Source organism: Capra hircus, chromosome 11, assembly GCF_001704415.2.
Source record: "Capra hircus breed San Clemente chromosome 11, ASM170441v1, whole genome shotgun sequence".
In the NCBI taxonomy this organism is placed as follows: Eukaryota; Metazoa; Chordata; class Mammalia; order Artiodactyla; family Bovidae; genus Capra; species Capra hircus.
The window spans coordinates 73,310,063-73,336,369 of record NC_030818.1 but is presented as its reverse complement, the minus strand read 5'-3'; the positions used below and the strand labels follow the sequence as shown (position 1 = coordinate 73,336,369).

Sequence of the window (26,307 nt, the reverse complement as noted above, 5' to 3'; positions counted from 1 at the left end):
TAAATTTTCTCTGCATTAGCTAAACATGTTACGATTGAACAGCTTAACAGTTATAGGAAGTCTGTTCACAATAGGAAGGTTTCAGTCTTTCTAGACACTGATCGGAGTTGAGAACACAGTTTAAAACATAAATGGAATCTGTGGCTTTCAATTCTACAAAATTTTCTCACATTATTTTCCTTGTATTCTTGCATCATTATCCCTCTTTCAATTTCTGGCCTTTCTGACATTTCCACTATTTAAGACATTGGACAGGCTAGACTCATGTTCCCACTTTTCCTTCTCTCTCTTTTTCAATCTCTCCTTTGACCTATGTACTAGGAAATTTTTCCACCTCTAACTTTTAGTACTTCTACTAAATTTTTTATCTCTGCTCCCACAGTATCTAATATCCTGGAACTCTTTATTTTCTGATTTTTTAAAACAGTAGTATTCTGTTCTTTCATGGATGTGATATCATCTTTCATATCTTTCTGTGAATACCATAGCTTTTAAAGTTATTTGTTTAACGTTTTCTCCTTCTTGACTTATCTCTACTTTTGTGAGTCTATATTTCAGATTCTCCCATGATGGAGGTTTTCTTCAAAGGTAATCACAAGCAAAAACAGGTCCTAGAAGACTGACTGAAAGTTCTGGTGCCGGGGTGTGTCTTGTAGACTGATGAGCTGCACAGAAGTCAATTCCAGATGATCTCTTTTAGCTGGCAATCAATAAATTTGTCGGCGCAGTTGTTTGGTTTCTTTTTTAGGCTACTCAATTTCTTTCAGTACCAATCCTTCACTCTCCTGCTGAAGCTTAGGTGGAGAGGAAGAACAAAGTAATGCAGATAGAAACATGCCCCACTACTAACATTCTGGACACCAAGCAAGCAGGAGGATCACTATTCTGTATCTGTGTTTTATTTCATTTCCCTGATTCCAGTATACTGCCTCCTTATCTGTCCTCAGTTATGTGTGGTGTCTCTAAAGTCTGTAAGACTTACTTTCACCTCAAAATAAATCTCTTGTCTCCTGCTAGGCTAAGGCATCAAACTGCTTCTTATTAACTTTTAAAGAAGGTTCTTCTTTTCAACCCTATGCTTCATCTTCTCTAAGACATGGTATTTCCAATTCTTAAACCCGTCTGGAGTTCTACAGGCTCAGCTGGCTTGCTTCCTACTGGCACCTGCTCCTCAGCTCTATGAAAAACTCTATCCAGTTTTTATCTTTCAAAATTTGGTGATATTGCTTGTCCATCTGTTATCTTCTTGTTTTCTTTACTCTTTAGGGTTTAATCTTTTGTTTTTCCATATTCTTGCTTAAGTGAGTGGGACTTAGAGGGAGCAGGAAAAGTGGCTCAGTTTGCCATTTTCAATGATAAGCCCTTCTATGTATACAGAGATAAAACATTAATAATGCTGGATAAAGAAACCCCTTGTCAGAAAGAGAAATTAACCACAAAAAGATCTTATTCTGAAATGAAGTCTGATACGCAGGAAAGGAAGAACATGAAAACAGTCAAGAGCTCAAAGGAAGCAGCAATTAAGCCTGGCAGGTAACGAACTTCAAACACAGAGTTGACAATTTAATGTCTGAGAATTGAGTCCTTAGTAAAGTAACTTACTTGTGTGGAGCCTGTCAGACCTCTGGAATGACTTCTTCCCCAGGCCCAGCAGATGATTTTCCACTTTAACCGAAGAAGAAGAAAAGCTAGAGTTTGAGTTCTGAGGGCTGCTTGACTGTCCGTCAGATTGCTTTCCTTCCCATATTGCTAGGGGTAAAAATATATAACCCTGAAGTTATAGATAGAAACTAATCAATCAAAAGAACAATTAAATCATACAATGCTAACTAAAAGGTTATCAAGGAAATCAAACCAGTCAATCCTAAAGGAAATCAATCCTAAGTATTTATTAGACGCACTTATGCTGAAGCTAAAGCTCCAATACTTTGGTCACCTGATGCAAAGAAATGACTCATTAGAAGAGACCCTGATGCTGGGAAAGATTGAAGGCAGGAAGAGAAGGGGATAAAAGACGATGAGATGGCTGGATGGACATGAGCTTGAGCAAGCTCCAGGAGATGGTGAAGGATAGGGAAGCCTGGGGTGCTGCAGTCAGTCCATGGGCTTGCAAACAGTAGGATGTGACAGAGCAACTGAATAACAACAAACCAAAAGGAGTTATGTTTGAGGCAATGTGACCCTGCAAATGTGTTTTGAGTCTGAGAATTAGCAGTCAAAAGTGAATAAAACCCCTTTCTTCCTCCCAGCACATTATTTGCTTCTAGTGGTAAATTTCCTTTCTAACAAAAATGCAAAGTTCTGTAAGACATGGTTTAAATCTGGCAAACTCATAAATAAGCTGGCATTGAACTGAACTGTGTAATAAAAAAGCCTATACCTCGAATCAGTTTAAATTCAAAAGAAAAGCAACAGTAACAAAAAATCCAAAGGCCCGTGGATATGTCCAATGGAAACTCAAAGGTATTATGCACTCTTAGGAAAGATTTATATTTTTAAAGGAGAGAATTTGTAGAGTTCAGCTTGAGCAACTTGGAAACATCAGCTTTATAAGGTTACTAATTGGAGGCTTCTAAATATTATTGCTAGACATTTTGGGAATGAGTCACTGATCTTATTCTAACATGCAAATCCCAATGATGTACTTTAAAATAACTGTATGATTACTCTGCAGAAATGTCTTCATTTACCCTAAAAGGATTTATACTGAGCATTTGGCAATATAAGGATTATGTAAATAAATACAATAATTAAAAAATAAATAATAGACTATATGGGTTTGGTATACAAAAATACTGGAAAAGAAACTTTCGCTGAAAAGACACTTGGTCTGCCTACCAGGTTTGGCAGGTACAGGGTCACTGGATGCTTTGACAGTCTTCAGAGACAGGTGCTGGTTGGAGGAGATGGACATGCTTGGCCTGCATTGCTGCTGCTGCTGTTTCTTCTGTTGTTGCTGTTTTAGTGCCTAGAAAGAGAAAACTGACTGTAAGAAACAAAACAAATCAGTTTTTAGTAATAACAAATAATAAATGACTTCTTTTAAGTGGTGAGGACCATGCTGACTATACAATTTCTGTGAAATCTATCCAAGTAAACAAAAATCTCAATTAAACTAATTAAACACAGGCCTAAATGAGCCTTAAAATTTGAATTTTTTACCTTTACCACTATTCTCCCGTATATAAATCTGAAAAACTGTCATTAACATTTTTTAGAACTTAAAAATCACCAATAAGCCAGGGATTTCTCAAACTTGTAGTAGCAGAGAATTAGATACTTTCGATCATTCTGAAAACAGAATTCTAAGCTCTGAACCAAGAACAGTTCTCATTTGTATCAACTTTATCTAGAAATATAAATATTTCCCTTGTGTATGCTTCAGAGGTGCTGCAGTTGAACAGAAAGTAGTAAATGACTACTTGAATTTGATCTTATGTAAGAGCAGTAAGATTTGGCCCAATGATTAAATGAATCTCAGGGATTTATAGCACTGTGGTAAACGAAGGGAGGGAAGATTAGAAAACACTGGTTCTATTAATAAGAAGTGTGGTTCCTTCTGGTTACTTCAGAATATTTTAATTTCTATGATGTTCTTATAGAATATACTAAACTAGAATGAACAGAAGAATAAAGAGCTTCTGAGGTTTTAATCATGAAGATACATAAAGGCAACTGTTTAATTCAAGAGCTTAAAAAAAAAAAGACAAAGAAACTAAAACTACATTTCAGAAAAAGGATGAACATCTATGACCTCACTAAAATGTCAAGTGAAGCTTTAACTTTCAAGACCATCAGGTAGAAAAGTGTGGAATAACCAACTGCCTACTTGTTTCCGATTCTTTCTTCACAATACGGTTTTCTCCTACTTCACATTCACATGTTGTTCTGGCTATGCCATATAGGCACAGTGGCAACACTTGATTTCCTTGATCTAAGCTGTTAGTGGAGAAAAGAATACTCAGAGTCTCTGATATCTGGCTTACCTTTTACTTATAACATTTATAATAGGTGAGGCAGAAACATAATGTCAGTTTTGTCTGATCATTGATGACAGCTTATCTCTCATTCTTTGCAATCAGAATACAAAATGTTTGTAGGCTTCCTGTGTGGCAGCCACTAGTATTTATTTCCTTCTATTCGCAGTATGTAGGTCATTCTAGGTTAATGCGAAATTTAATAGAGCTACTTGATCTTATCTATTTCTGCTATGATCACATAAATTCAGATATAAGATAAAAATGAAACAACTTACAGCTTCTCTGTTTTAAGAACTGCATTCAGTTTCCCCCTCCCTCAGTAGTATACAAACCCTGTTCCTAATTTTAAATTTTAAAAAACAAACAATAAAAAGAAACTTCACTGTGGTAAAGGATAACTTATACTGAAATGTTTTCTCACCTAATAATATGAAAAACATACACAGGAGGCAAAAACTTTACATATCAACAATCTAATTTACATAATTTCCCATATTGATATTCTTTAAAGAAAATACAGTATCTGACTCCTGAGATTACAAGAAAATAATAGAGTAGTTTTTACGTCATGAATAAGGTAACAAGTTACAGTCATCAACTTATTTTTCCTTACTGAGTTTCTTCTACACTTACATCATATGTGTGTGTTGGTACATATATACATATTCATGTTTCCATTAAAAATATATTATTGTTCTGGGTATGTATGTCAGATATGTGTATGTTTTTAATGAGTGCTGTAACAATCTTGATTTTAACTATTAAACATTATAGTGTGGTGATGTTTATATGTGCAGAATAATTTCATTACAAAGTAAACTTTTAATCCTATGTAACTGTCTAATGTATGGATATGCCACTGTTAATGAAGCAATTCATGTATGTATCTCTACTTGTAAATTTTTCCTATTACAAACTTTAATGCAAACATTTTTCTGTGTATGAACACATGCATTTTTCTAAGTTAAGTTTCCAAATATTTAACTGCTTAGTCATAGGGTATGTGCACTTAAAATTTTAATAAATATTATAAAATTTTTCTCCAAAATAGCTATGATAATTTATATTCTACAGAAACTACAAGTAGTCATTTTCCCACATACTTGACAGTGCTTGATGTTATAATTAAGCTCTATTATATATACCAACCTAAGGATAGAAGTGGTCTGTGTTCTTAATTATTAGTCAAATTTATACGTATTGATAATCTGCATTTCAAAAAAATGAAAAGCTAGTTCCTTGAAAAGCCCAGTAAAATAGTCGGCAAGTAACATTGAGAAAAGATACATTATAAACAAAGAACACTGAGGAACAAAAGAAAAACACAAAAAAATCAAGTGAACTAGACCATTTTTTAAGAAAAATAAATTTCCAAAATTGGCAAAAAGAATCAGAAATCAAGAGTAGTACTAAATGAAACTGAAACGCCCTAGCAGTAAAAGGTAAGATCTGCAAGACTAATTTCTATTATTTTTTCCAAAAATCTAGAAAAATATAGAGAGCTACAGAACTTAATAGATGCTAAGAACAATCCTGATTCCAAAACTATACAAGGATGGTACAAGAAAATAAAATCTAAGCCAAACTCATAAAAAAGAAAATTCCACTAATATATTAAAAATGATATAACAAACATAACAGGGTTTATTCCAGAGAGTTAACTATAGATTAACATTAGAAAATCTAGCCCTGGAATTCTGCATACTGGCTGACTTAAAAAGCTACCTGATGACTTAATAAATGCTGAAAAAAATCAACCTGAAAAAATTCAGTACCTACTTGTAACACACACACACACACATACACACCCCTCATAGCAAACTGGAAACTAATGAGGAACTTTAAAAATGTGATTTAAAAAAAAGTAACACAGAGGTGCATAAATTATTAAAAACTAATTGGGAAACTGTATAAAATTTTTCCTTATAAGGACTTAATGTCCTTTCAAGAAACTGTCATTGACTGCCAGAAGCATGCATTTTTAATGTACGAGCGTATACTTCTGTAAACAGAAGAGCATGATTACCTGCTTTAGTGCCTTCTTGCTGTGCTTCTGTGATGAAGAAATGACTTTACCTGCTGGAATGGTAGGAGATGGGCAGCCCGAATGAGGAGAAGATGGCTGTGACAGCCTAGATGATACTAGGGGGAGAAAAACGACAATTCCAAGTTTTGTTATCAGAGGCGATATGAAGCACCATTCCTTTCCCAATCATATAGTGCTACCTGTATTAAGAACTGTGACCAAACATTTTTGGGAAGGATCTTCTTTTTGGAGGTCTACTGCAAACAGCCTCCCTTTTCAGTTTATTTCCTCAGAAAGCTCTACTGAAGGATGATAGGATGGGGAAGGGATGAATGTTAGTATTCATTACTTCTCATTTTTTAATTTTTTTCAATAGAATTGACAGAAGAAGCAGGAAGCAGAATATAAACCATGAGTCATCAACTAAGGTAAAGTTTAGAAAAGATTCTAGAACCTACTGGACAGTATTAGTAACAACATGGTATTGTGGAAGAGCCCAGGGTTGATAGAACGGGTTCCAGTTTCCCTTATCCTTAAAATGAAGGCAATAAGGTCATTCCAGCTCAAACACTACCGTTCTCTAATTCTTATATTTCTTCAACTCTGATATCCATGTGAAAGGGTGCTTTAGGACTTCTGATGGAATCAGTGTAGGTATACACAGGATGGAACCACTCTCTACTTCATCACTAGCTGTTTTATCAGACTCAGCCAAATCTCAGTACTGCGTAAAGGGTTTTCCCCAGCAAGAGTCTATACTTCTTATAATAAACACAATTAAGATCTTCATGTTCTCTAAAGTTCGACAGTGTATAATTTATGATACAAGATCATAAAGAAATTGCTGACTCAGACTCAAAAATAAAAATGACGACAACAGTAGACAATGTTAAGAAGACTCGTCATACTTAACTTCAGCTTTGTATCCCAGCCTTAACTGGAGGTTTATATATGGGAAAGAAAGTGTGGTTATTAAACAAACAAACAACGTTAATTGTAACATATAAAACAAAAAATGGAGTTGGATAATTCTTGAGATGGTTCAACAACAAAAAGAAACTAAATTCTTAGTGCACTCAGATGCTGACCAATTTTTTAAAATAACAGTTTCACTGAGATACAATTCCTATACCAAACAATTCACCTGAAGTGTAAAATTTAATGGCTTTTAAAATATTTGCAAAGTTGTGCAACCATCATCAGAATCAACTTTCATCACCCATTAAACAATTCTGTACTGGTTAGCTGTCATTCTTCTTTCCCCCTAACTGACTTCCCTCTTTAGTGATGGGCTTTTTTTTTTAATGAGTGTTTTAAAGATTCATCTATGTTTCAGCATGTATCAATACTTTATTCTTTTTATCACCAAATAATATTCTACTGTATGCATATACCACATTTTGTTATTCATGAGCTGACAGACATTTGGGCTGTTTTCACTTTTTGGCCATTTTGAACACTCATTAGCAGGATTTTGTGTTGGACATATGTTTTCAACCCTCCTGGGTTCATATCTAAAAATGAAATTGCTGGGTTTTTCAGTAACTCTATGTTTAAACTTTTTAAGGAAGTCCTAAATTGACTTCTAAAATGGCTGCACCACTTTTACAATTCCATCAGAAATGTATGAGTGTTCCAATTTTTCCACTCTTGTCAACACTTGCTGTTGTCTGTCTTCTTGATTTGACCAATGTTTTTAATGGACATTATGAAAATAAAGCTAAGAACTATTAATATTTAACTATATTTACTTTCTTTTTAATAGTTTGCAGAAATCTGAGAATATACATGTCCTCAACTCCCCCAATATCTAAAAATAAACAACAAACCAACCAAAATGACCCCATTAAAGAATGCAAGAATTCTAACTGTGGCCTGGAAAAGAGACAATAAAGCCAACTGTGATTACCAGGGCAAACCTTTGGAATGTTTCCCTTTAAGGCAAAAGCCCTTTCTAGCAAATGAATCCATAAACATATCTTGAAGCCAACTAAAATAAATCAAGAAAATTCCAGGACCTACCAATGAGGAAAATCTCCCAGAGTTGACTTAATGCCAAATACTGTTCTCACAACTTTAATGAAACTTTCAAATATTAAAGGTTCAAAATTACAAAGAGCAAGCACAATTTAAACACATGTTGATAAACTCATCTCTTTTAATCCTTCTAGTGCCTACGCTATCTCTAAGACACATGAACTTTATTAGAGTAACCAAGAATTAAACATCATCTATTTGCCTAATGCTGTGCTAGGTTCATTTGAACAGAATTTCATTGAATTCTTATAACTATCCTCTAATGCGAAGAACCGACTCATTGGAAAAGATCGTAATGCTGGGAAAGACTGAGGGCAAGAGAAGAGGATGAGATGGTTGGATGGCATCACCAACTCAATGGACATGAATCTGAGCAAACTCTGGGAGACACTGAAATCTGGCATGGGGCTGGCAAAAAGCTGGACATGACTTGGTGACTTGAACAATAAGGTAGGTTCAACTTCTCTTTCTATTCCCACCCAATCTCCTCCAATTCTACCCTCTGAGATAACTAAATAGTTGGACTGGTATCCTTGTTGACATTTTTCTATGCAAATAAAAATATGAAAAATTTCAGGGATGTGTATTTATATATAAATATTAAATGTAAACACCTGCATACTGTGATGGTATTATCTAAATTTTCCTTATCTAGAAATTTAATTAGCCTGCAAAAGGACTCAGGTACTAAGGAACACAACCAACATTTGAACTTTGCACAGTTTCAGAAGAGTGAGTACTTGCAGTGCGTTAGGTGGTGGCCACTAAAAGTCTGTCCATGTCCTAACCCCCAGAAATGTTATATCATTTGGAAAAGGAGACTTGGCAGATATAATTGATTTTGAGACAAGGAAATCCTCTTGGATGAGCCCAGTGGGTCTTAAAATCAAATGACGAGTTACCTTAAACACAAGACAAACACAGAAGGGAAGTCCATGTGAAGACAGAGGCACAGACTGAAGGACCGCCTTCCTTTTAGCAGCTTCACAAAATTTCATTGTGCAGATGCATCCTAATTTCTTCCACTGGACTCTGATGAGTAGTTTAGTAATTTCTAGTCTTTTGCTCTTATTATTACACTGTTTTAAATGCTGGTTTCTAAGGTATTGTACCAAGAATGATACCATTATTATCTAAAAAATGCGAATTACTGAATCCCAACCCAACTCTACTGAACAAGAAACTGTGAAGGTATGGCCCAAGAATCTGTGTCTTAATGAGCTCTCCAGGTGATTCTGATGCATGTTCAACTATAATATACTGAGAAACCAGCTTTCCAAAGTGATTTAGAACTTGAGGCTCATTAAAGCCAGTTTTACTTATATATTGTATAGTTTACTGAAGTAGTTTCAGCTTGTTGGATACATCTGTACCATCCACTGGGTATAAGCTCAGAAGGCATCACTTTTCAATATAGCATTGGGAATTTTCCATTTCAACAAATGATTATCATATGGAACAAGGTCCACAGGGTAATGGACTATTCATATTAGATGCATTTGAATTAAAAGAATTAGTAAATAATCTCTTAGTATTTTATTTTTTCTCCTGAAGATATTCAGTGAGACCCTCTGAAATATTAGGGGGACTATCAGAAAAAATGGAGCAGTAATATCAAAATTGAAACTGAGCTTTATACAGTTAAAGGATTAACTGTTGAAAGACTGGTAACAATTTAAGTTCCCCAAATTGTTTTCATGGTCAAAAAGAGCAATACTTCTCTTAAGGGAGAGTTTTAATTTTCACAAATTAATAATAAAAATAATTTTACTATTAAAATATATAAAGACAATAATAATAAATAATTTTATCAGAAGATAAAAACAATAATACATGTAGTTGTTTCATGCTGTAATATCGTATTTCAGGGAAAAGGCAGACTTCACTTAGATACGATCCTACCAAAAAAGCAGCAGAAAAAGTTGATTTTAATCATTTTTCTGGTGTTATTCCATCTTACCTTGACTTGGAATTCCACAAAGCTCTTCTCTGAACATTGTTTCCTGTCTGGAAATTAGGAACCAAAACTACAAACTCCTAAGTTCTTCCACCTCACACAGAAATCAATAAACTAGTGTTAACATTTGACTGAATTTCAAGGTTCTACTCTCTGTTCCTATCTGGCTGAAAGGTACACCTATTTCAAGAGAATCTCTATCGATTTCCAACTAGAAGTATCAGTTTTGCTGTCAGAGCTCTTTATTTTTGTACATAAAAGGAAGTGGGTTTCGATACTATCTCAGTGTTCTTCCTGTCTTACAATGCATTTGAAATAAAGTGATGTCAGATTGAGAGTAAAAGCTCTAAATAAGAAAATGGAATAGACACACATTTGTTTTACCTTTATTAATAACTGCAATTGTCTTAGAATTGTTCTGCAGCATGCTACTACTATCACTGCAAATTACAAGTTTTCCACTTTAATTTGGACTGGACTACAAAAATACTCATATGTATACAATAGAAAACTAAACCTACATTTCTATGCCTATGCCATATGCATGACTCAAGAATGAGAGAAGTACATCCTATGAGAGACTAAATCATTCTTCATTATTGCTAGCTTAGCATTTATCCATTTCTTAAGATATCAGAGCTGCCAGAGTCAATGTGAATTCCATATGACATCACATACACTTCTCATCTCCACCTTTCAAACACCACATGAAGTTCATCCTAGTCTCAGCTTAACAGGCTACAATCAGAAAAGATCTTAAGATCTCAACATAAACTGAGGCTAAGTAGTTAATACTGTGACAATTTCGAGAAGAATGCATCAGAGGCAGTTCGAAAATAATTTATGTTGACTACAATTTTGAATTTGCTATAACCTTGATGTTAATATCTTCTATTATTTCGCCAAGTATGGGGCAAGGTTGTAATATTTTAATCTACCCATTAAGCTACTGAGAGGAGAAGGGGACAGAGGATGAGATGGTTGGATGGCATCACTGACTCGATGGACATGAGTCTGAGCAAACTCCAGGAGTTGGTGATGGACAGGGAAGCCTGGAGTGCTGCAGTCCATGGGGTCGCAAAGAGTTGGACACGACTGAGCGACTGAACTGAAGCTACTGAGAATGGGGTTCAACTGTTATTTCTTAAATCCTCCTGTAATCACGACACATTTACCTCACAGATAGCCTTTCACAACCATGTAAGTCACTACCTAAACAGCTATTGCAGCCTATGAGCTACCAAAAAGCAAAGACCTACACAACCGTGACTTTGTTCCTAGTTTACTGACCACCTTTAATGCTGATTTCCCTGTTTCCAGCCACATCCAGAAATTATGAATCTTGCCTGATGACCTGGTTTGGTTCCTAATCCTAGATCAACAATTTCCAAACTTAAAAAGAAAAATGTAAACTGGGGGGAAGCAGAGAAGAGAAAGAGGCCTAAATACTTTTGGTTCTATCTTTCAAAAAAAAAAAGGTGTGTGTGTGGGGGGGGGTCTTTAGTATAATCTGAGAAACATTAAGACCCTGGACACACCTCTCTTCACTACTGACTGGGATTACTTTTAAAAAATACATATCAAGAATACTGAGGATTTCCCTGTTAGTCCAGTGGTTGAGAATCGGCTTTGCAATGCAGGGGACGTGGGTTCAGCGCCTGATAGGGGAACTAAGCCCGTGCACTCCGGAACCCATGTGCCACAACTGGAGTTTATACACTGCAACAGAGATCTTGTGTGCCGCAACTAAGAAAGACCCTACGCAGCCAAATAAATGATTTTTTAAAAAAAGGAATGTTGGTCACAGGTCCCAATCTTGCCTTGCCTTTATTCCATTTGTTCATAACACTTAGGGTCTGGGCTGTTCTCTAAGTGGTTGTGATCTTAAAGCTAAGATCCCCTGGTTTCAAAATTGGTCCAAATAACACGTGTAGCAGCTGTTATGAGAGAACTCAGACAACGCAACCAGTTATCTAAATTTTCTCCAAGAGTAGTCCACACATTAACACAGAAATGGTAATAAACCTGATGACTTTTCTGATACAGTTCAAAAATCAACAGCTCTACTAGCACTTAAAACTGAGTCAATTATTCTAATAAGTGTAACTCTAAATTCTAGATCCAAAGACAACTCACCTACAACTGAAACCTAAGAGGACATCCAAGCTAGGGAAATTCTTGGATGTCTATTATGCTCTGGCATATCACTGTATCAGTCCTTATAAAGTAGCCAGCATGAGCTGGCTTAAAATCTGTCCTGCCATATATGGCTCTATTTACCAATACTGGGGTAAAAATGATTTTGCCTCTTCAAAAAGACTGTTGAAAAAGAAGCTACAGATAATTAGCAAGACTAGGTAATAAAATGTATCTCTAAGTGGAAAATTCATCCCAGGGAAGCTGCAGCAACAAAGATGTTATTCTCTTAAAAAACGGTTGGGGTAAACTATAAAGCAGAAACCAAGCAGGAGATGAGGGCAAAGACTAGCAGACTAAATTTAGTCTTTGCTAGTAGAAATGAAAAGCATTCTTTTCCTAGTAAGGAGTAAGATGTTAAAGCAATTAAGTCCTCAAATTTTAGAAGAGAGTATTAAAGAGGTAAATAACATAATAGTATCCTAAGAAGGGTTACAGGTAGCCAAGAGCTGAAAATAAACCCAGGTAAAAATGTAGAGCCATGTTGTCCAATGTGATGGCAACTAGCCACATGTGGCTATTTAAATTCAGGTTAACATAAAGTGAAAATTCAGTTCTCTGTCACACTAGCTATATTTCAAGCGCTCAAAGACGCATGGTGCTAGTGACTACTTTGTTGAGTTGCACAACATAGATGCAGAACACTTCCATCACTGCAGGAAATTCCATGGGACAGTACTGATCTAACTAGTAAGGGAAAGAGAATAACCAACCCGGGGTCTGGAAAAAGAAGAACTATTAACAAGGGCATTTATCCCACGGCATTCAGTCCTGTATTGAGGGGTCAGGTGGATTTACCTTTCCTTTTCCACCTGCTCTTTTTTCCCTCCTTGTTGCTGCCACCATCACTGCTGCTGCTGCTGTTCTCAGAACTCTGGGAATCTGACTGACCATCACTGCTTTCTTCTGAACCTTCTGAAAGCTCTTTCACCCCATCCGGCACATCTTTCTGAAAATGTAGGCATCCAATTAGGATTAATCATTACCATTTCAGCAAATAAGAATTAAATTTCTGATATGCATTATTGTGACTTGCAATTGTGCTGATTATTTTTTAGGATTGTAAGATTCAGTAGCAGAACCAGCAATTTCTGATTCCTGTCACCTCTCTTCTTTGTGTCAAATCAGCTACTGTTTGCTTCTATACTCAAAGATAAAAATTATACATGACAATCTTATGCACATACAACACAGAGCCTTAGACAAAAACTTGCTATATATAAGTCCAGGTAAATGATGAAATGAAATCTATAAAATGTATACAATAACAATTTTTTAAAATGTAAGCATACCCATCATCCATATAATGTATATATATTTGTGTGTATATAAGTGCAATTATATGTTATAAATTCAGTTAAGAGTCTGGACAGCAAGAAAGAGATGGTAATTATTTGAATCTATTTGGTTCCAAAAATTGGCTAGTAAGTAGCAAGAGTCAAATATAAAAGAAATTATTAAAAAAAAAATCATATGAATCTTTGGTTTCTGCACTGCATAGTGAGAATGCTAATCAAAAACGATTCCTGTGTCAGCCACAGTATGATAGATATAACATGGAAGCTGTAAAATTAAGAATCTAGGGTTTGAATTTTGGCCTTATCTTTTCCTAATGATGCAGCCTTGGGCAAAGTCTTAAACGCTCATGCCTCAGCTTCCCTGTAAGATGAGGTAATAGCACCTACCTTAAAAGATCATTCTGAAATTAAATGAGTTAATAATTGTAAATAAAATGCTTAGTACAGTGCCTAGCATATGATAGGGTTCAATAAATATTAGCTGGCTACTATGTATTTATATAGTATATAAAATATCAATACATTAGTGAATGTTATTTCTAAGTTATAAAACTACGAATGATTTTTTTTCTTCTCAATATAATTTCTGTTTTCCCACACAATTTAATTTTATTATCAGATCAAAAATTGACACATGACCATCCTACCTACAACTGGCACTCACAACATTATAGTCAAGGCAGTAATCTCTGGGGGCTTCCCTTTTGGTTCAGTGGTTAAGACTCTGAGCTTGCACCAGAGGGGGCATGGGTTCGATTACTGATGGAGGAACTAAGATCCCACATGCTGCAGGGTGTAGTCAAAAGAAAAAAAAAGAAAGCAACCTCTGATCTGGTAAGAAACTGTTTTTTCTCACTTATGTTTAACTCCAGTGCCATTTCACATGTTATACACTTTCTTAAAATACATATCCCTTATTTTTCTATTCTTTCTTTCAAAATCCTGGAAACTTTTACGGATTAGTTGCCAAAGAGACCTCTTGATCCGTAAGTTCAACAAATACTTTAGTACAAATATAACTATCTTCCTAAACTTGTGATCCCTCCAGGATCAACTCACACCCCACATGTTAGAATCATTGCACCTGTTCTTTTACTCCCAGGAGTCCACATTTTATTTCTCTAATGTTCCTTGCCTCCATCTCTTTTAGCAGTCTCATGAAAAGTGTGAGTCGCTCAGTCGTGTCTGACTCTTTGCGACCCCATGGACTAACCTACCAGGCTTCTCTGTCCATGGAATTCTCCAGGCAAGAATACTACAGTGGGTAGCCATTCCCTTCTCCAGGGGATCTTTCTGACCCAGGGATCAAACCCTGGTCTCCCACACTGCAGGCAGATTCTTTACATTTGAGCCACCAAGGAAGCCCCAGTCACTCATAGTACAGCCCAATTATCACTCCTAAACAATCATAACCATCTTTTTGACAAGTTTTCCTGCTTAACTCTTAAGTGTCTCCTACTTGAATTATCTTCCTAAACATGGATTTGATCATGCTATTCCCCTGAAAGCCTCTGCCATTTCCTCAACACATGCCTACCCTCCCTCCTCCTCTCTCCAACTGCTGAGTCAGGTTTTCAAAAGCCTCCAAAGTGTGTTCTTCACCTAACATTTACCCCACCCTGACTCCTTACCACACGAGCCCACACACAGATTATGGTCTAACTGCTCCAATTTACTCCCAGGTCCATTCTGAATCCTTTTATCTGTGCCTCTGCTTAACCTATTCCCTTGTCCTGGAAGGCCCTTCCTCCCATTACTTATCTACCAAAGTTCAACTCAAATTTTACAACTTTAAAATAGCAAAAATAAAAACAAAAACTTCCAAATCCCTTTATTCAAGATGAATCTTTATTTCTCTACACTATAACAGCACTTTATAGCACAGTACATTCTGTCACTAATTATTTCAGTAACTATGTGAGATTTAAGAGATCAGGAACCTTAATTCATCCTTCTTTATAGCCTCTACGTGTCCAGTACAGAGCAGGCATTTACTAAATATTTTTAACAATATGGAAGGTCTACAACAGCTAAAACCTAAAAGAAACATAGAAAGCTCCATGTGGGCTAGATCCCTGTAACCCCAAGAAGTTGAACAAGGTATTTTAAAAGAAGGTACTAAAGTTGAGTTAGATCTTTTAAAAATTAGCGTGCTGCACACAACCACCAAGCACAGTGATGACTACAGCCGAAGCTAAAAAGGTAAGAGGGGAAAAGAGCTGCACACACAGGTGGACGTAAGTCACTGCTGATAAATTTCCTTTGAGAAATAACACTCTCCTCAATCCATCTGGCTAGAGAGGGCTTAACCACACCCTCATATCAAGGGTGATCATGAACCTAAGGGCAGCTATCAGAAGATTCAATACGTTTGGCAAAGGTGATTGTTTAGGTACAGGCACTCGTGCTAAGCCACACCAATTAAGCTACAACAGAACTAACTAAAAGGGCTCCTGCTTCAGTTTGTGAGACTCTTTCCCCTCAGGCTTACAGCATGCAGAATGGGGCTTGGGAGTGAAGTCACGTAGGTGAGGAGAAGGCCTGCCTTACAATGAAGCCAAAAGAAAGCAGAGACCCATTTCTGATGACAATCATTTGAGCTCCTGAATTCAGGCTGAGTTTTCCTAAAACTTTGAGGTACGTGAACTAATAAATTCTCTGTTTTCCTCAAGTTCATTTGAGTTGGTTTCTCTGTTTATAACTGTAAGGACAATGATAAGTCAAGATCCCTTTTTTAGTGCAGGAATTAGAAATTAGCAAGCTTGTTATGGTAAAAGAAAATGGAAATTCAGTCAGATCTGAGTTCATATTCTGGCTCTAATACTATCTGGCCAACTCTGGGCAAGAAAATCCAACTTCGGCTTTCTCCATTATAATAAAGAAATAATAACCACAGTTCTGAATTGTAACGGAGAATTAAATGAGAAAGTAGTATAAAGCATTAAAGCTATATGCTCCACGGTAACACTCATTATTATTTAAATGATGTGAGGCCCTTTAAAAAGTCCCTGGAAGTAATTTTCAGCATAGAATGAAGTGAAGTTACTTCTCCAATCTATCTACACATGGCTACAGATTAATTTTAAAAAAAGTACTGGACATGGGATTGAAATTTTTACTTCTTCTTGAAAGTAAGCTCTTCAAGAACAGAATTCTGTCTCTATGATTCAAGTATTATTTATATATAGTCACTTCCTGTTTTTACTTTAAAAATGACTCCCTAACAAAAATATTTACCTTCAAAGTATATACTCCCATTCTACCTGGAACCTTATAGAAGATGCCTTCTTCACCTCGGGAGTTTGTGTGCAGCATGGCATTCAGGCATGCAAGAGGGGAAGTTCCACTGTCAAAAAAAACAGAAAGAACACAATGATTAGTTTCTAGTCTCTGAATAGCCTATGTAACACTGAATTAAGATAAAAATTAATGGATCAACACTCATTTGACAAAACACATTTTATAAACTATAAAAAGTCTATAAATCTAGAGAGGTGGCCATGGAGAAAATGGATGTAAAATTCATTTCCAGATATCTAAAGAAAAACCAATTTTATAACTTTCTTAATCTCAATTCAGCATCTAACATTTAAGTCAAGAAAATTTTCTCTCACATAAGTATCACAAAAGTATTCTGTAAAGATTTTATTTTACTTACAATTTTATTTGTTAACACACTTCAATGAAGCTGAAAAAAAATTTTTCTAATATATTTCACTTAGCACAAGCCTATTCAGAAGTAAAACAGAGAGGAAGAAGAAAACACAAAGAGAAATAAACAATATTAATCTCCTTCCATATTGCTGTGCCAGAATGAATTTTAGTTATGGAAAGAACATATTTCCATGGCCTTTTTAAAATGAAGATATAATTGACATATTTTATTGGTGTCAAGTGTGTAACATAATGATTCCATATTTATCTATATAATGGTTTCTTACATTTAGACCTATCATAAGATCACTTTAAAAGACTTATAAAACAGGCTTTGGAATATTCATCTTCTATGTAGAAACTTGATTAAAAGTTTACTAATTCTAATATGTTGTTGTTTATTCACTAAGTTGTGTGGGACTCTTGCAACCCCATGGACTGTAGCCTGCCAGGCTCCTCTGTTCATGAGAATTTCCAGACAAGAATACTGGAATGAGTTGCCATTTCCTTCTCCAGGAATTCTTTCCAACCCAGGGCTCGAACTCACATCTCTTGCATTACAGGCAGATTCTTTACCACCCAGCCACCAGGGAAGTTAATATACATTTATCATATTTTCTGGAGTTTTAGCTATATAATAAATTATCTGTAGAAAATTCATATGTAACATTTTCCTTTCTAATTGCAATCAATTCATTTTCCTAAATGGAAATGTGTGGCATCCTACAGGATAGAGCAAACTTTTGACATAAGAGAGAAAACTCCAACATCACAGAAGAAAACCTTAATAACTAAATGAAAAATAAACATTTCTGTACAGGAAAGAAATATCATCAACAAAATTACACAAAACATACAAAGCTAGAATAAGTAACTGCATAACAAATGGCAGACAAAAAAATGAATAATCCTAAGAGAGCTTCTTTTAGGAAAATACAACCAACCAATTAGAAAAAAATAGATTAAGGATATGAACGTGCAGTATAAACGGCCAACAGAATACATGAAAAGCTGCCCAAACTTAACAGTGGTTAAAGGAAACAAATGAAACTGAGACACCACGGCCAGACTTGGAGAAATCAAATATAGTCAACTCTCTGTCAGCAGTACTGTACTAGTGTCAGTTTCTTGGTTTTGACATCATACTACAGCTACATGTAAGATGCCACTACTGGAGGAAGCAGGGGGAGGTATACATGGGACTATTCTTACAACTTCCCATAAGCTTATAATTACATTTTTTAAAGTGAACTGATAAAACCCATTGCTGGTAAGGTTACAGGAAAATGAGCACTCTTAAAGACTGCTGGTGGGACTGAAAACTGCCACCCCTTACTCCCCCTTCAATTCCGTCTTAGGAAAGTATAATGGAAGTTAAAATTAATTAATAGTTAAAATTAAAACTATTAGAGGCTACTAATTCAACAATCCCACTTTCATCAATCCTCCCAAAATAAGACCACAAAGACTTACAAACATACATGCAAGGATTAACTTCAGCATTGTTAAAAACTGTCAAAGCACTGAAAATGACTTCAAAGTCAATAAAAGAATGGCTGACCATATGTTAGTAAGGTAACCAACAGGATATGAATCAATAACAGCTATGTTAACTGCAAAAAGAGTGCTAAATTCCAGGAACCATTCTGGTTAGACCTCACAACAATCCTTTGAGGTAAGCAAAATTATTAAACCATTTTTACAAATGAACAAACGAATATACTGAGGTGTTAATAAGTAAGCTGGTTCAAGATCACATAGTGCTTTGTAACTGGTGAAGACAAAATTTCAGTAAGAAGAAAGAAGCAGAAGAGGAAAGAAACTGCTTAAAAAGAACATATAACAAGTAAAAAGAAAACATGCTATAATCTGTAGCTCAATAACCTATCTGGTAAAAGGTGTGCCCTAATTTTTAGTATTCAATTTCAGTATTAAGTACCCGCTCTGTTTAGTACTGTTTATTAAGTATCCAATAAACTAGGGTCTGTGGCTCCAAAGAGGAAAGCTTCCTTGTTCAAAGTTTAACAGGACAGTTAGACAAGGGAACAAACTGCCACAGCACACTGCAACCAGTGCTACCAAAACAGACACAAGTCCACAACCCCTGACCCCAAAAACTTAAGGCCAATCGTTTCAGACATAAAAATCTGGATTTTTGAAAGGCAACATGATATGCCATAATCTAGGTAACATCACCAGGGAGATCGGGGGCAGCAATCTTATAACCAAATACAGTCAAATACATGAATACTCACACTAAGTAGGAAAAACAGCTTAACTGTCGACAAAGGGAAGTTTGGTACCAAAAGACTGAAAAACCTTTTTCAAGCATTTTGGATTTTGGCATTATGGAACAGAGATTGCAGGTTTGTACAAAGTACTTTAGGTCTGAGAGAAAGTAACATATAGTCTCATCTAGAGCTTAGTACCTAGAACCCAAAACAAAACAAACAAAGAAACACCAAAAAAAAAACAAACAAAAACCCCAAGCCAACCAAACCAAAACAAAAAAATCTCTTACGGTAAAACCCATAAAATGAAAGTAAATGGCACACACATCTGGTGAAAAGATGTGGTAACAGATACAGACACCATCATATTTTCCTCACAAATCTGGTGTAATTTTCCTTTGAAGGAAATATAAAAGTTTCAAAAAACCCACAAGATATACAGAACACTACACTGTTTAAAACTAAAATTTAGATCTGATTTCAGGAAAATATAAAAAACCAGAGAACCCTTGAAAAATTCATTTTTATGAATAATGAAGCAATGGCAGAGAAGTAAAATAGGCCACACTGCCCATGATGGCAGGAATAGATCTTCAAGGGAAGTAACTCCAGAATGACATAACTAAATAAAAATAACTGAGTGACCTGAAGGAACAGACAGCTCCTGCATGAGTGATAAAACCCTGGTACAGAGGAAATCAATACTGATGTCAAGTCAAGTAAGTATAATATGGGGTTGAAGCAGCTGAAGCAAGAATACCTCAAAAGATTATGTAACTATCATGAGATAATTTAGTTTCTAATTTTTTTGGCCCATGTTTAAGAGACTGGAGTTGGAGTAGGGGTTGGGGGTGGGGGTGGGGGGCAGTTCTCAAGGAAAGGAATAAGTGTAGTGTTATAATTTTATGCTGATATACTTCATGAAGGAAATATACTAAGATGCTTCATACACAAGGCCTAAGAACAGAAGTAACTTCAGTCATACTGCCAACAGCCTTATTTGATTCTCTCTGCAGTAAAGGGGGTTAACAGTAGCCAGCAGGGCTGAAAGACCTGAGGCCTATAATTAACAGTGCTCAGAGGAAACAAACATAGCAACTCATGAAGAGACCACTGTGTGGCCTAAGGAGCCAGATTTATGTATTCAGACCAATCTTAGAGTTCAGACCTGAGTGTATCATGGGCAAGTCAGTAAATATCCTTAATCTGCTCATCTGTGAAACAGAAGAAACACTATCTACTTCATAATCTGTACAGAATCTTAATTACATACAGCAAGTGTATGTCACAGAGAAGTGACTGAGTGACTGCGGTATTTTACCTTCACTTGTTTCCCACCCCAGTGTCATAATACTCCAGCGTTCCCTACCTATCTTGAGTGACAGTAACTTCACTCACCCTCATCAATTCTCCACTCTGAAGCCAGTGACCTTTTAAAAATATGTATGATTGTGCCATCTCTGCCCAGCTGAAAATTGATCCATGATATCACAATGTGCTTAAAATAAAGCCCAGAATTATCAAAATGATCTGACCCCTGCGACACCCTCTCTGCTCTGGCCTCCTCTAGTTTTCTTTTCATTTTGTAGCTTACAATTCTTCTGACTTCTTGGCCTTTGTACTAGTTAATGCTCTTGCTTGCAATGATAACCCTCACCTTTTCTCTTAGAAGCTCCAATTAATTCACTCTTCAGATTTCAGCCTTAAGTACCTTGTCTATGGAAGCCATCTCAATGTTGTATAGAATCAATACTTCTCCTCAATATATTTCATTTATAACTACACATATTGTCATGAAAAAGTTTTAATTTAACGTGTGACTCTACTGTAGGCCAGCCAGATTCAATAGCATGTGATTTCACTGAAGCTCTGGGAAGCAGATTCTCTCTTTTCTTCTATAGTCAAACCCCAAAGCATACAGGCTCCATCTGTAACTATGATGGATGAACCTGGTGAAAATGGAACAAAAATGAAGGAAGCAGAGCCAAATTTCTGAACAAACTGCCAAAGCACCTGGATCAAGTTTTGCCAGGTATTTTCACTTTTATCACATGATTAATTTCCTTTAATGTTTAAGCCAGTTTACATTACAGTTCCTGTTATTTACAAATGAAAATATCTTAACTGACAAAGCATCTAGATCAAAAGCCTTCATACTGACAGAGATATGAAAAGGATACAGAAGAAAATTATAGCAGAATATTTAAGGGTGACAACTCTCTCCTACCAATGAGAAAATATTATGTGTATGAATCAACAGTGTATACTGGATGATGGAAGGAGAGGCAACATGCTACTCCACATGCACAGCCTAACTGGCCCAAGATACTCCAAAATATTTATCTTAATTTTTTTCTAAATCTTGAACTTCAAGGATTAAGAAAGAATCAAGCTGAGATCTAGGCATGAAAAGCAAAAGTGGCAGAGTACATTACTGTTTTTAGGTAATCATTCACTCCCTCTATCAGGCCACCTTACAGTAAATAAAATGTATTTATTCCCTTGCCCCTCTTGGGCTTGGCCATAAGACTTGATCAATACAATGGAAACAGATATGTCAGAACCAGGGGCTAGCAGCTGCTTGCACAGTTAGACTTCCTCCTGATTGCCATGAGAGCAGGCCACTGATTTCGGAACCCATAGCCAAGAGAACCCAGAGAGCCAAGCCTAGGCAATAACTAATCTCCAGCTCCTCTAAAGACATGAAGAAGAAAAGGAACTAATGTGTTGTTATAAACCACCGAAACCAAGACAGTTATGCAGCAAAAACTGACTGATAAGCCCAGTATAATGCAGGGAACATCTGCCTTCTTACCAATACTCAATGCCAGACAGTAAAAAAAAAAAAATATATATATATATATATATAATATATATATATATATATATCTAGCTAAGATATCACTTAAAGAATAGAAAAATATTAAGTTCATGAGAACTCAGGGAAAAGATCATCCATTAACTTAAATCTAGCCAACAAAGAAAGAAAACTCAGGAGTGGAGAAACATTTAGAGGGGGGAAAAAAGGTTGCAATTATGGTGATAAAGAGAAATGCAAATACTTTCTATTTTTTTTAGCACGTGGTAATGCACATTCAGAATTTTTCTATTTTCTTTTTCCTCAACTTCAGAGATCATTTAGGAATTAATACCCTAAATGAAGTATATTACTAATCTTCAGGGAAAAAGTTAGTACAGCAATTCTTAGTTTCTTCAATTAAATGTAATACAGTGGTAATTCCTGGTTACTGATTTCAGGGTATTTTCCAGTGTTTATTTTTTCATTACTGATTGACCTGGTTTTGGCTATTAGGAACCATTTTTACAAAAATTTTATAGTAAATACTCTGAAATATATGAATTAATTTTAAAACAATGTAACTTCTAAAAGAGAGTAAGGCTCTTTTTCAAAATCACTTCCTTTGTTAACAGCATGCTAGTTAAAACAAAAACTAGAACAGCAGGTAAAGGGGCATAGAGACTATACACAGATTGAAGTGAGAGACGTCCAAAGAGAAAAGACACATTGACTAGCAAGGTATTTGTTCACCAAGTACCAGAAGAGACACACTCAAAAAGCGTCAGTCATTGATGCTCACAAATGCAAAGAGTGGGGATGCCTATAGGTAGCATTTAAAGATCAAGAGACAAGCCCAAGGTGAAGAAGCTGGGCGGGAGGATCCAGCGGTTTTAGAATGAGTGTGTTTAGTTCATTATCACCAAAATATTTAATCATTTCAATTATTAGGGAGAAAATTAGCGATTCCCTTGAATAATATCAATATAAAAGCAATCATGACATTGTGATAACAACTTGAAAAGTTTGTTATGTCAAAACACATTTTCAATTTTCAAATGTCTATTTTGATAAATGACTCATTATATCACAAACCTGTTTAGGCACCCATGCAAAAGACTTCTCTTACCTGTTTGTGTAGGGGTTAAACTGCTACCTACTACTCAAGTAACAAAATAAACAAATACAGTAGAAAATAATAACCCAGAGAATAAACAAAGAATCTGTGAGTTCATGTATGAACTCCTAAGCGCTAAGTCGCTTCAGTCATGTCCAACTCTTTGCGACCCTATGGACTGTAGCCCACCAGGCTCCTCTGTCCATGGGATTCTCCAGGCAAGAATACTGGAGTGGGTTGCCATTTCCTTCTCCAGAGAATCTTCCTGACCCAGGATAGACCCCGCGTCTCCTACGTCTCCTGCATTGGCAGGCGGGTTCTTTACCACCCGCACCACCTGGGACACTCCAATGAGTTCATACTAATATAAATAAAAGAACAAATCAATGAATGGGGGATAATTCATTGCCATATAATTCTAACTAACAAAAAAGAAATGACAGAATTAGAAAATGACCATATGTGGCCACCACACTGCAGACAAGTATTATCAGTGGACATCCTGGTGGATATACTCTTAAAGGACCCCTAATTATCACCACTTCCTACTCACCTCCTGTGTAATTCCCTCCCCATGATGTAGGCAGGACCTGTGACTTGCTTCTCACCAACAGAATAGAGCAGAGGGGGCAGAATAGTAACTACATTACGAAAGACTGCAGTATTCTTGCAAGGTGACTCTCCCTTGCTGGCTTTGAGGAAGCATATTAGGTTGGGGGAACCCAGGTGACAAAGAACTCAGGGCAGCCTTTAGCCAACAGCCAGCTGGAAACCGAGGCACTCCATTTTGATAAATCTAAAGGATCTGAAACCTGCTAGCAACCACACAGTTTCTCCAAGGAGAGAAGTGGTTCCTTCTCCAACCCTCTTATTCTCAAATAAGAACCAAGCCCTGGTCAACACATTGGCTACAGTCTTGCAGAGAACCCAATGAAGCCATGCCCAGACTGCTGACACATACAAACTGAGATAATAAATGTGTGTTGTTTTAAACTCCTAAATCTATGATAATATGGTTAAGCAGCAATAGATAAATAACAATGAGATGCTAAAACTAGTGGGCAAAGACATAATGAGAAGCAAGGTATTTACACAGTCTCAAAGTATCTCCCTCTACACAAAAGATACTAATTACAAAGGGGAAAAAAATTGTACCTTTTTAGTAGAGAACCACATCAGACATCACATAAACTGAGGGACTGGGGTAATCAATCCAATATCCCAATAATGGGATAAGCTGAAATCACATACTTTTGGATATGATGTAGTGAAAATGACATATTTCTGACATTCTTGTCAAAAATGTACAACCTGAATCTAATCATGAATAAACATCAGACATACCTAAATTGAAGGACAGTCTACAAAACAGCTGATCTGAACTCTAAAAAAAAATGTAAAGGTCATGAAAGACAAAGACTAAAAGAATGTTCTTACATTAAAGGAGACTATAAAGATACATAAAAGCTAAAAGGAAATGCAATGTGTGATCACGGATTGGGACATCAGCAGAACTGTCAAATTTAAATAAAGTCTGTTGCTTAGAAAGTAGTATTATATTAACATCTTGATTTTGACAATTACACTGTGGTTACATAAGAATATATTGCCTTTAGAAAGTATACTCTCTAAGTGTTTGAATGGGGCAGCATGTCTACAATTTACTCTTACACATTTCAGAAATATCAACTAGACAGATAAAGTATATAAAATGCTTACATTCGTGCAACCTAGGTAAAGTAACATAAAAATTTATAGACTGCTTTTTTAACTTTACTGTTTTTGCAGCTTTTCTTAAGTCTGAAATTCAAATAAAAAGCTAAAAAATATGCATCATATGTAAGAAATCTATAAAAACAATATGTACCAATGAAAAAGTATGAAGTGCTGATAAATGCTACAATATGGTAATGGTGGTTGTTTAGTCACCAAGTCATGTCCGACTCTTCGCGACCCCATGGACTGCAGCACGCCAGGCTTCCCTGTCCCTCATCTCTCAAAAGTTTGCCCAAGTTCATGTCCATTGCATCGGTGATGCCATCCAACCATCTCATCATATAATTTATGGTTTTTCGAGGTTAATCCACATGCTACAATATGGATTAACTGCCAAAGACCATAAATTATATGATTCTATTTAAATGAAATGTCTAGAAATGGGCAACCAACAGGACAGAAAGGAAATTAGAGGATGGCAGTGGGAACTGGTACTAACTGTATACAAGTATGAAAAATCTTATTGGGCACTACAGTGATAGTTGCACAACTGAGTAAATTTATTAAAAAATCACTGAACTACAGAGTTAAAATGGGTGAAATTTATGGCATGCATAATATACCTCAATAAAAGTTTTTTAGAAAAAGATGACATGGAAAAGTAACTTGATTCCTCATTCACTGAACATCTACCAAATAGTTACCATATAACTGCACAGCAGTAAGTGCTGGTGATATAAAAAATAAAGTGGACGTTTCCTAAGTACACATTCTTACATTTTAATGTAAAAATAAATGAACTGGGATTGAGCGAGGCCAAATGATATGATCTCCTTATTTCCCAGTGTGCACTCATACACACACACTATAGTTATTATTTATGATTAATTAACATTTCCCTCCCACTGGCGAGATGAGGCAAGTTGGTACACATTTCACATGTGCAGTAATGTAAAAAATTTAGCCACAATTACAATTTTGCTATCAACTCAAGAACTGAACAGAATCAGAAACTTAGGTTTAGAATTTATTAAAGATCTCCTCTAAAAATTAACTGATAATTTTTCTCATAACTAATCATGCCAAATTTCTCCACTGAAAGTCTGGACATTTTCACTACTTTCATTTTTAGTTTCTTTCTAGAGCTTGAAAATAAAAATAAAACTGTAAGTGAAGTCTGCAAAAGTATTCATAAATATACAAGGCCCATCAATTCTCAGTAAAAATCTTTAGCTTTTTTAATCTTGTCTGTAACTCTCCTAATTCTGAAGGCCCTTACAGCACTCTTATCACTTGTT

General features: G+C 35.8%; 1 protein-coding gene across 3 annotated transcripts in view; it reads right to left on the bottom strand.

The window, feature by feature from the left end:
* The window catches only part of ASXL2 (additional sex combs like 2, transcriptional regulator), a 116,490-nt gene that overhangs the window by 26,729 nt on the left and 63,454 nt on the right, over window positions 1-26,307 (bottom strand). For all 3 annotated transcript variants that reach the window (XM_005686939.3, XM_018055539.1, XM_018055538.1), the window contains 5 exons: window positions 16,732-16,840; window positions 12,995-13,145; window positions 6,007-6,122; window positions 2,839-2,968; window positions 1,603-1,749 (listed from right to left, as the gene is read on the bottom strand). In XM_005686939.3, the coding sequence (XP_005686996.2) occupies window positions 1,603-1,749; window positions 2,839-2,968; window positions 6,007-6,122; window positions 12,995-13,145; window positions 16,732-16,840 (653 nt within the window). The remainder of the gene's footprint in view (window positions 1-1,602; window positions 1,750-2,838; window positions 2,969-6,006; window positions 6,123-12,994; window positions 13,146-16,731; window positions 16,841-26,307) is intronic.